Here is a 12,400-nt window from a genome sequence, read left to right as displayed (position 1 = left end):
CGAAACTGAATATGCAAACTGAGAATGCAACAATTAATTTGCTAATTATGCATTTATAACGGAGGAATGTATATCTTAAGTGTCTCAAATATTTGACCTAGCATGTGTAATTCAGGAACTAAAGAAATACAAAGGTAGGGTTGTGAAATTCATGTGATAATCTGAGTAATAACATGATAATCTAATTTGGAACATATATTTAATAAATTCATTAAGTTCTATCAAAGTTCTAGAAACCCTAGGTTTAATCATGAAGATAGAATCAAGAATCTCACTGAAAACTAGAAACTCAATAGGTTAAAGGAACCCACTAGTGAAATCTCACATACCTAGTGATGTAATTCGCAGAGAAACACTTGTTTTTTATAAATTGCTGGAAAGTTGCTTCATTCTAGAATTAGGGTTCTTAAGCTTTTTCTCATTTCTTGCTTCTATTTTCTACGTTTTGATTTAATGATGTGACTTTGATATGTTTTAATAAGGTTTCTAGGATTAAACTGAGTGAAATATGATAATTTAGGGTCAAAACGATGTAACTTAGGGTTTAAACGAAGTGGAAAAGGTAAAAATGACCCCTGAAACTTGTTCTCTGACCAAATGACGGCAAAGATTAACGGTCAGTCGTCTGACTGAAGCCCCGTCATTGGGTCTATTGATTTAGCCTATTCGACAAGACTTAACTAAAATGGGTAAAACATTTTCCTCGGAGGTCTGATTTTAGAAAGTTTGGTGGCTACGAAAAGATTATTCAATTATCTATCTATGGGTATATCATGGGACACCTAATTTATTTTGTACTTAGAATAATAACCATTTGAAGTTGACCCCATTGCATTTCCCTTTAATTTTCTGCAAATTTTCCACCTATGGTCAGACCTACAAGCCGTAGGTCCATCTACGGAATGTGCTGGTCATCCGTACCTCTAATAAGAGAGTGGGCGAAGGGAGTATTTTTCGAAGGTCACAGAATATGGACGGTTGTATAACCTATGGACCATAAGTCTATCCGTCACCCCAAATTAAACCAATTTTTTTGGGCTGAAATTTTAGGGAGTTTTTGATCCCATCAGCGGTTATCGGGACGGATCGTGGGTTAGGCTACGGTCCGTCGATGCGACCGTTGGTTGCACCTGTAGATTTTTTTTATGTTAAGTTTTTTTTGGTTGGTTTTGGCTACCGGGTGTTACATTATCTCCCCTTTGGGAATATTCATCCTCTAATGAAGACTAAACTAGATCAACTAGAGGGAGAGAGCTGCAAATCCAACTACTAAACATTCAGAACTGAGTTTCTGACTGAATTGAGTTCCGAGTACATGCAATTACGCTGAAAATGGAAGCACAAACTGAGGGAACATGATTCTAAAACTGAATTTACGCATGAATGACTGGAAAACTCAAGAAGAACTATTACCTAAAGCTGGAGTGGAATAGGAAGGAAGAGGTGAAGATACTTGGCTTTAATGGCTGCTTCCACTTCCCAAGTAGCTCCCTCTATGGACAGAATCCTCCACAAAATCTTGACTGAAGCGACTTCTTTATTTCTCAACCTTCTGACCTGACGTTCAAGAATTTCAACTAGTACATCATCATAAGAAAGACTATCTTTCACAGCCACACTCTCCAATGGCACTATAGAGGCTGGATCACCCACACACTTCTTTAAGAGCGAGATGTGGAAGACCGGATGCACTGCTGCTAATTCAGCTGGGAACTCTAACTCATATTCAACCTTTCCAACCCTTTTCAAGACCTTGTAAGGTCCTACATATTAGTACTGAGTTTCCCTTTCTCTCAAAAACTCATCACCCCTTTCATAGGTTAGACCTTCAGAAAAACCCAATCATCAACTTGGAACTCTTGTTCCCTTATCCCTATTGCTGCATAAGATTTCTGACTACTTTGGGTTGTCTTAAGTCTATCTCTAATGAGTTGCACTTTCTCAATAGCATAAAGAACTAAATCTGGCCCTATCAAAGCTGCTCCACCTACTTCAAACCGACCAATAAGAGATCTACATCTGCACCCATATAAATCCTCATAAAAGGCCATCTGAATGCAAGAATGGTAGTTATTATTGTAGGCAAACTCAATAAGATGAAGGTGATCGTCCCAACTACCCTTGAAATCGATCACACAACCTCTTAACATATCCTCTAAGTTCTTAATTGTACGCTATGCCTGCCCATCCGTCTATGGACAAAATGTTATACTAAGGTTAACTTGAGCACCAAGACCTTTTTGAAATGACTTCCAGAAATGAGAGGTTAACTGCAGACCTCTATCTGAGATGATAGACAAACGAACCCCATGCAACCTCACAATCTCATTAATGTAAATCCTTGCGTAGTCTTCTACAAAATATGTAGTCTTGACCGCCAAGAAGTGAGAAAACTTAGTCATTCTATTAACTATCACCCAAATTGAGACATATTGATGACATCCCACTTCCAAGTAGGAATATCGATCTCTTAGGTCATACACCCTGGCATCTGATGTTCTACCTTGACTACCTGGCAATTGGGGAATTTAGTCACAAAGTCTGCTATATACCTCTTCATGCCATTCCACCAATAGACTTCCCGCAGATCGCAATACATCTTAGTGTAACCTTGATGAATAGAATACCTAGATGTATGGGATCCGGCAAGAATATGATGTTTTAACTCACCCACATCAAGAACACACAATCTACACTGGTAGCAAAGTAAACCATCTTCCCCTTGGGAGAAAACCTCAACTCTCTGATTATGGATTACACCCTTAAGTTCAAGCAAGATTGGACGACTGTATAGTTTTTCCTTAATCTCCACTACCAAAGACGATTCTTCCCCATTATGAACTGTTACACCATTGTCAGATATGCTCATAAGGAGAACTCCTAAGCGAGAAAGCCTGTGAACATCCTTAACTAGCTTATTCCTTTTCTCTCAACATGGGCTACACTACCCATACATAATCTACTAAGAGCATCTACTAATACATTAGCCTTAACCGGATGATAATGCTTAATCATATTATAATCCTTAACGAACTGTAGCCATCTCCTATGGAAAAGATTTGACTCTTGCTGGGTGAACACAAATTGAAGGCTTTTATGGTCATTGAACACATTTACGTGAACACCATACATGTATTGTCTCCAGGTCTTGAGTGCAAACACCACTGCTTCAAGCTCGAGGTCATCAATTGAAAAGAACTTTGCATGAATCTTATGATGTCTAGGTCCATAAGCTATCGCCTTAACTCCCTTCATCAACACACAACCTAGGCAAAATCTGGATGTATCAAAATAAATCACATAACCATCGGAACCGTCTAGTAGAGTCAAGACAGAAGTTGTAGTCAATCTTGTTTTAAACTTTGCAAAACTTTTCTTACAATCTTCTTACCATTGAAACTTGACCATCTTCTTAGTCAACCTACGCAATCGTGAGGCTATGGAGGAGAATCCTTCCACGACCCTTCTATAATAACCCGCTAGACCTAAGAAACTTATGATATCTATTGTAGAGGTAGGTTTAGGCCACTGTTTCACTGCTTCTATCTTATGCGAATCCACTTGGATCCCTTTGATAGATACAATGTGAACAAGAAAAGCAAAAGATTGCAACCAGAACTCACATTTACTAAAATTAGCGAATAACTGGAGATCCTTGAGAGTCTGTAGAACAACTCTAAAATGACTTGCATGTTCTTCCTCACTCATAGAGTAAATGAGGATATTATCAATAAAGATGATAATGAACAAGTCCATGTACTATTTGAAAACTCTGTTTATCAAATCCATGAAAGTAGTAGGAGTATTAGTTAGTCCAAACAATGTAACTACAAATTCATAATGACCATACCGATTTTTGAAGGCTGTTAACAGAATGTCCCTATCTGTGACTCTAAGCTGATGATAACCCAATCTGAGTTCTATCTTTTAGAAATGGCTAGCACACTAAAGTTTGTCAAACAAGTTATCAATTCTTGGATGGGATACTTATTCTTGATTGTGACCCTGTTCAACTTTTTATAGTAAATGAGCATTCTTAGAGAACCATATTTCATCCGTACGAACAACACTGGGGCACCCCATGGTTAAATACTAGGTCTGATGAAACCCTTATCTAAAAGGTCATTCAACTGCTCTTTCAATTCCTTAAGCTACGTTGGAGCCATTCTGTCTGGAGGAATAGAAATAGGATGGGTATCTGGAAGGAGATCAATTTTAAAGTCGATTCCCTTTTTAAGAGGGACTTCGGGAAGCTCTTTTAGAAAAACTTCTTGAAATCGACATACTACTAGAACTGACTCAGAAGATGGGGTTTAAAAACTAGAATCCTTAACCCTATATGGATGATAGTGATAACCCTTAGAGATCATCTTTCTGGCCTTAAGGTATGAAATCAATCTACCCATAGGCTCTAAGCTACTACCTTTCAATTCTAAGATTGGTTTGTCAGGAACTGAAAACAAACATTCCTAGTTCTACAATAGACTAAGGCATAACATGAGTGTACCCAATCTGTTCTTAGAATAACATCGAAGTTTACCATGTCTCACTCTACTAGATCTGCTAAGGTGACTTTTAGAGAGACTGTGATAGGGCAATTTCTGTATACCCATCTAGTTATAATTGGGTCACCGACTGAGAAGAGATTGAGAAAAGTTCTGAGAGAATTTCTAGACTGATATACTGAGTTACAAAAGACAAAATCATGTCTGTTGTTGTTCATTGAGTATAACATATGTGAGTCACATCCTTGATTTATTAGGATGCGAATCTCACCTATCACTACTAGTTACATACATCAAAACAAATATATATTTGACCTCATTAATGAACTTCTTTGGGTCCTTACAAACATGCGACCCTACAAACATAGGCGGTTTCATCCTAACAAAATCATAAACTCTACATTATTTTGGTTGGTCATACTTTGAGATCAAAGATAAATTGGCATTATGAAACTCTGCATTTAAACTTCCTTATCTGTTATTAGAGGAACTGCGTTAGCATTGCGTGCATTAGCATTCCATGCCTAAGCTCTACAAGAAGGAAGCGCAAAACGTCAAGTTAAAATGGAATTTGATCATACCTTATGCACAATAAGAGTAGCAAGAAAGTGATGTTTTTCCTAAAACACTTCATAGCCTCCCTTTCATAAGATGTAGTGCACTTCACACCAATATAAACGAATTTACATAATGTGGCTTTTATCCAGACATCCTAGGAATCTTGAACCTAGGTATTTGATACAGTGTTTTGTCACGCCCCGAGCTACCCCTCCCCCCAAGACGCTGACATGGAACCTAGGACCACAAGTGATCCCAAGCTAACCCTCCTTGCATGATCATAAGCATACTAAAGATAATAATGAGTTTAATACAAAGGAAATATTAACTCAATAATAATCTGAATCTAACTTTATCTAAAATAAGTCTCTAAACTGGACCAGAAATACTAGAAAGCTCAAAACTAAACATGCAACAATTAATCTGGTAATTATGCACTTTTAACGGAGGCATATATATCTGAAGTGTCTCAAATATCTTACCTAGCATGTGTAATTAAGAAACTAAAGAAATACAAAGCTAGGGTTCTGAAATTTATGCGATAATCTAAGTAATAACATGATAATCTTATTTAAAACATATATTTAACAAATTCATGAATAACTATAACAATTTTAGAATCTTTAAGTTTAATCATGAAAATAGATCAACAATCTTACGTAAAACTAGGGACCCAATGGGTGAAAGTATTCCACTAGTGAAATCCCACATACCTGGTGATGTAATTCACGGAGAAACACTTAATTTTGAGGCTAGATCTTCTGGAAACTTGCTTCGTTCTTGAATTAGGGTTCTTGACCTTTTTCTTCCTTCGTGCTTCTAATATTCTACCTTTTGATTTGAAAATATGAATAAGATATATTTTAATTATGTTTCTAGGCTTAAACTTACTTAAATATGATTATTTAGGGTAAAAATGACGTAACTTAGGGTTTAAACGAAGTGGGAAAGGTCAAAAAGACCCCTGGGAAAGTTGATATCGAACCAAACGACAACCAGGACAAACAGTCCATCGTTTGACCGACGCCCCATCATTGGGTCCATCGATTAGGCCTGTTCGACAAGCTTTTACTTAAATTGGGCATAATTTTTTACTCGGAGGTCTGATTTTAGCAATGTTGGTGGCTATCAAAAGATAAATCAATTATACATCTTTGGATAGGTCATGGGAAACCTAATTCATTTTGTACTAATAAGTTATGACCATTTTAAGTTGACACAACTGCATTTCCCCTTAACTGTCTACAAGTTTTCCACCTACGGACCGTGATGATCATCCGTAGCTCTTATAAGAGAGTAGGTTAAGGGAGTATTGATCGACGGTCACGGACTATGGATTGTCGTCTGACCTATAGACCTTATGTCCATCCATCATCCACGTCTTAACCAATTTTTGTAGGTTGATATATTTGGGAGTTCTTGATCCCATCGAGGGTTGTGCAAGACAGATCATGGGTCAGAAAAGAGTCCGTCGATGCCACCGTTAATTGCACTTAAATTTTTTTTTCTGTAAGCCTGTATTTTTGTCTACTTGGGTATGGGGTGTTACACTATACCAAGTTTTTTCATGACCCAAGCTACACTCGAGATGATGACACGGAACACAGGACAACAAGTGATCCCAAGCTAACTCTACTGGCATGTTCATGAGAATACTAAAGATAATAAACTTATGCGGAAGCTAAATCATAATTAAATCTAAAAAGATGGTGATTACCCATATTCTATAACTTAGATATTTGAAAACAATGAGTTCTATACAAAGGAAATATTAACTCAATACTAAGCTGAATCTATGCCTGAAATAAGCCTCTAAACTGTTCTAGAAATACCGGGACAAGCCCTAGCTAAATTTAGCAAAAACTAAAACTAAATGACTGAAGACTAAAATGAAACTCATGAATGTTGCCCTTGGAAAATGAGGACTCACCAGTGAATCTGCTGAACTCGGATTGGAAATCAATTATGCGTTATCTGGATTCTGAGAACCTGAACTTACATCACGAGAAGATGTAGCGCATGTATGCGTTAGTACATGAAAGGTACTGAGCATGTAGGATAGAGTAAAGCTGAAATAAAACATAACTAAACAAGCATAAAAACAAGTATAATAATTTTACATGATAAATTGAATTCTGAGATGACTGGATGCAATGACCAATTTATAACATGGTGAAACTAAATACTAAATATACTTTTATATGGTCAATGCAGAGAGTCTGAATGAGCAGTGGGAGCTACTAATAACCGATAATAAAACCACATGAGCTAAATGTGGAGTCTGATGTATACGCCCCATCGAGAAGACCTAATATACCCTACCAAAGGTATGGAGGCATGCTGACGTGATCACTAAACTAATTGCCCATAGCGGGGACTTACAACCTTCTTCGCTAGTAGTTTTTGGACTATTTTTGTATGCTGAACCCTAATCCAACTCGGTATTATGCTACTCACATGAATTCTGTAAATTTACTAATATATCTAAGTTTTTCTAAATACTGGATAGCTCAAAACGGAACATACAAACTGATAGTGTACCAATTAATCTGCTAATTAGGCATTTATAACTGAGGCATATATATCTGAAGTGGTTGAAATATCTGACTTAGCATGTGTAATTCAAGAACTAAAGAAATAAAAAGTTAGGGTTTTGAATTTCATGCAATAAACTGAATTATAACATGATAATATGATTTGGAACATAAAACTAGTAAATTCATAAAGTTCTATTGAAGTTCAAGAAACCCTAGATCTATTCATTATATGGGAATCAAGAATCTGACTGAATACTATGGACTCAATGGGTGAAAGGAACCCACTAGTTAAATCCCACATACCTAGTGATGAAATCCACGAAAAAATACTTAATTTTGGGAGCTTGAACTGCTAGAAACTTGATTCGTTCTTGAACTAGGGTTCTTGAGCTTTTTCTCCTTTCTTGCTTCTAATTTTCTAACTTTTGATTTAATGATGTGACTTAGATATATTTTAATTAAGTTTCTAGTCTTAAACTGAATAAAATATGATGATTTAGGGTAAAAACGATGTAACGTAGGGTTTATACGAAATGAGAAAGGTCAAAAAGACCCCTGGAAAAGTTGTTGTCGGACCAAACAATGGCCTTGACTAACGGTCCATCGTCTGACCGACGCCCCATCGTTTGGTCTATCGATTGGGTTTGTTCGATAGGCATTTACTAAAATAGGCATAAATTTTTACTCAGAGGTCTTATTTTAGCAAGGTGAGTGGATATGGAAATTATATATATGTGGGTAGGTCATCATATACATAATTCAACTTTTACTAAATGTTATGATGATTTGAAGTTTACCTAACTACATTTCCCCTTAACTGTCAACAAATTTACCACCTACGGTTAGATCCGTAGGACCATCTACGGACCGTGCTGGTCATTCGTAGCTCTTTGAAAAGAGTGGGTGAACGTAGTATTGATCGATGGTCACGCAGTACGGACCGTTGTCTGACCTACGGACCGTAAGTCCGTCCTTCGTCCATGACATAACAAATTTTTCTGGGCTAAAATTTCTGGGAGTCTCGAATTCAGTCGACGGTTGTACAGGCCGGACCGTGTGTCAGGATACGATCCGTCGATGCCACCATTAGTTGCACCTACAGATGTTTTTTCTGTAAAGCAATTTTTTTGTCTATTTTGGCTACGGGGTGTTACACTTTTCGTGTTTACATAATTGTACTAATTGTTGTTCTTTACATTCAAATGCTGTGCAAATATGTATTGATTGAGTTTTTATTTCTTCAAATATGCTATTTTACAATAATTTAGTTCTGATATTTATTCTGCTATCAAATCTCTGGAGGGATTTCGAGTAATTTATAGGATTTTTTATATAGTATGTTCAGCAGTATTCATACAAATCATGCCCAAGATCTATACGTTGAGGTTTTCCGTCTTTTTCTAGGTTAATTTCTCTCTTTTTTACGACTACTATATGATAATCTAAATACACGATTTTGTTAAATTTTTAGGATCCTTTGATAATGGATAATGGATCACGTCCCATTTGTTGTGCCATAATCTTCTCCTCAAAGGGCACCATTTGTAATTGATATTAGGTATAAATATGTTTTATTTATTTGCTAATAAGGACCACTGTTTCTTCTCATAATGTAGTTTACAGTGGCTTCTTTATTCACGTAATTTCATGTGTTGTTCTTTAACAATATCATATTTCCTTTAGGTTTTGTGCAACCACAAATTTAACCACAAAAGTTAGTTTGTCCAATTTCAAGGATAACTAGTTAATGCTATGATATTACATTATGAAAGCATCTATTTGGTTGTTGAATTTTGTGAATCAGATGATTTCCAAATCTGTTTGTTTTTGATGTACACCATATGATCCAAATTGAACAGCTTCCAAATATGTCTCAATGCAGGGAGGTCTGAGTATGTTTACATTTCTAAGACGACAAAAGTTTCTTTTAATGTTGTGACATAACTTGCAAAGCTTTATTCCTTGCAGGATGAGGCAAAAAATATTTCACAAACAATGAATATGGAATCAATCGCCAATGCCCTTGAAAAGGCTATTCTTCCGATTGTATATCCTTCTATAAAAGGTTTGCATTGACATAAATTATCTTTGTAACAACCCTAAAAATGAATATGCTAAGTAATGTTTAGTGTGTCTAGCACGCCTTCGATTAGACCGGGTTCCCACTTATTGATGCGGGTAGAACAAGACCTCTTAACCATAGCGATAGCCAAGCCAACAAACTTGGGGAATTAGTTGAGCTAGGAAAGGTTGGGTCCAACCATGGAGGGCTCCAGAATATGAAGATTTACCCGTATGAGTCTTTACCGAACTTAAAAAGGGAAATCTTAAGTTTGGAGGATCTAGGGGTAAAATAGTCTTTTTCCAAGCTAAGGGTAGTATCGTAATTACCCTAAATATGTAATTACTTATTTAATTAATATGGTGGAGGGGTATTTTGGGTTGAAACGGCCAAAATTTCCCACAGAGAAAAATCTTACTCCACCAGGGTTCGACCCTAGGTGAGAGCAACGATTTAACATGATTATTTATATTAGAGAATTAATATAATTAATTAATATTTAAATTCTGATTTAAGAAAAAGTAAAATAAGATTATTATTATTAATTAGTTAATTAATAAGGCATTTTTGGGTCGGGTCGATCCGAAGGGACCTGTTTTCACGATGGGGATCTCACGGGTTCGATCCTCGACAGAAGCGACGCCCCAGTGAATTAAAATGGGGTTTAAAATGTAATTTTTTTGTAAGGTCAATAAGGTCCTTTCACGTGTGATTTAAATAAATTACATTTACAATTTAACAGAAACTCATTTTGACTAAGTCTAAAACTAAACTCCTAATCCTAAGAAAACACTTACTTCTCACGTTTATCTTCTCTCTTTCATGATCAACTATGTCACTTTTGCGTTCTATCTACTAACGAATTACAAGAACAAAGAACATAACCAAAAGTTCTTTATACTTGAAGAATTTACACGTCAAAAACGTAGACAAAAACCTAACAAAAACTGTAAAGCAAGAAAAAGGTTTTTCGTCGAGTTTAATGTTGAACTTTCGGGACATGGAGGTAAATTTGGAGAGGGTTTTGGACAGAAGATCGTATGTTGAACAACACTAAAGTCAGGTATGGTTTTCTCTCTTGGAATCCTTTCTCCAAGAGAATTTCCTTTCCACGAATTCAACGAATTTTGAAACTAGGGTTGTTCCCGTTCTTGTCTAACTCCTTGTCCCTACTATCCTCCTGATTCCAATCTGAAATACATTAGAGATCATGTTGTTGGTATGTTTGCTAGAAGTTTAAGTACGAAGTGTGATTTTTGTGATAATTTTTTCATGATTATGTGTTTCGAATTGTAAGCATGTTAATTTATGCCAACCGAAAGTATGTGAAAAGTGATGTTTGTGCAAATGTTTGTGAAAATCATGATGTGCAAAAGTGGTTTAAGGTTGCTGGATTTAATTGTAATTCTTTGCTGAATATAACCATTAAAACAATATACTTAAAGATGCACCAAATTATTCATGAAACGTCCTAAGATCTAATAAATAAATGATGATAACAAGGAGCTTAAAATAGTGAACAAATTTCTGTAATTTGGTAGGTTGGGTTCGGCCAATCAAAGTGGTATCAAATGAAATAGAAAATGAATGTAAAATAAGTGAATCACTACGGATTGAACCCAATACATAATCACATGAAAGCTACAAAAAAATTAACAAAAGAATAAGACAAAAATGGATTGGAGGATACTAAATTTCCAACTTGCTGCAAATACTAGTCTCAACAAACTTTTTTAAAATGAACTTTGTTTTAATTTTCTTTGTCAGATTTGAGGTCGTTGGCGATTGAATCCATGACCTCGCCAAATGAAAATTTCGTAAAACTTTCATGAGAAAATTGGAAGAAAAATAGATGTGGTGGGTGGGGATTGAACCCACAACCTCTTGTATAAATAAGAGAATTAGGAGAAAAATAAAGGAGAAAATATAATGTGGAGAGTGGGGATTTAACACACAGCCTCCTTGCCTTAAAACGAAAAAAGAGAGGAGGACAAGAAAAACATATTATTGGGTTGATGGGAATCGAACAAGGGTCTCCCAATTCTGAAAAATGCAATTATGAAGTTTAAAATAAGATTAAGTGTTGTTCAAGGGATTCGAAATCGGGTTCCCTTGCCCAATTCCCTATTGACACCTAAGTAATATGTAAACAAATATTTAATGAATGTTGCCTCGAAAGATCGGAATCAATATCTTGGCATATCTACAGGATGCATAAGTCTTGTACCGTATAATCTTGGGTAAACATGAATCACTTAGACAAACTATGAATGAAGCCACATGGATTGTATGTGTGGGCACACGTTTAAAAGTAAGTGATCCTAAGATGTATGTAATAAAATGATTTAACCCTATAGGGTTAAGGAAGAGTGTGAAACACACTAAATGGCCAAGTGCATTTGCATATGATGAAATGAATATTCACGTGAAGGGGTGAGTAATAATGAAAAGAAAATGTGTTAAAGTTTATGAATGAGGTGACAATATGATAAGAGGCTAATGTGAATGATGAGAGAAATCTCAAATGAGCCTAAGTAAACGTTACCAAAACATACTCACCTATGAGATCGTAAAGCTAATGAAGAGTCCTGTTTCTATGAACACTCTAATGAATGTGTTGAATTTCATGCATACTTTATTCTAATGATGAGATGAGAAATCATATAACGAGCTATCATGTCCTCATGATAGAAGCTAGCTTCAAAGAAGTATGGGATGAATGTGATGGAACTTTATAC

The 12,400-nt window shown here is 36.0% G+C and overlaps 1 protein-coding gene across 1 annotated transcript; it reads right to left on the bottom strand.

Moving 5' to 3' along the window:
- Nucleotides 1–1,413: 1,413 nt before the first annotated feature.
- Nucleotides 1,414–2,869, bottom strand: LOC138338787 (uncharacterized). The gene is made up of 4 exons (XM_069289874.1): nucleotides 2,671–2,869; nucleotides 2,223–2,512; nucleotides 1,839–2,051; nucleotides 1,414–1,752 (listed from the first exon to the last, which is right to left on the bottom strand). Exons 1-4 carry the CDS (start codon nucleotides 2,867–2,869, stop codon nucleotides 1,414–1,416), a joined length of 1,041 nt encoding a protein of 346 aa, XP_069145975.1.
- Nucleotides 2,870–12,400: the final 9,531 nt, after the last annotated feature.

The sequence above is a fragment of the Solanum lycopersicum genome, chromosome 10 (genome assembly GCF_036512215.1).
Source record: "Solanum lycopersicum chromosome 10, SLM_r2.1".
In the NCBI taxonomy this organism is placed as follows: domain Eukaryota; kingdom Viridiplantae; phylum Streptophyta; class Magnoliopsida; order Solanales; family Solanaceae; genus Solanum; species Solanum lycopersicum.
The sequence above is the reverse complement of the archived record's forward strand: the minus strand, read 5'-3'. Positions and strand labels throughout refer to the sequence as shown.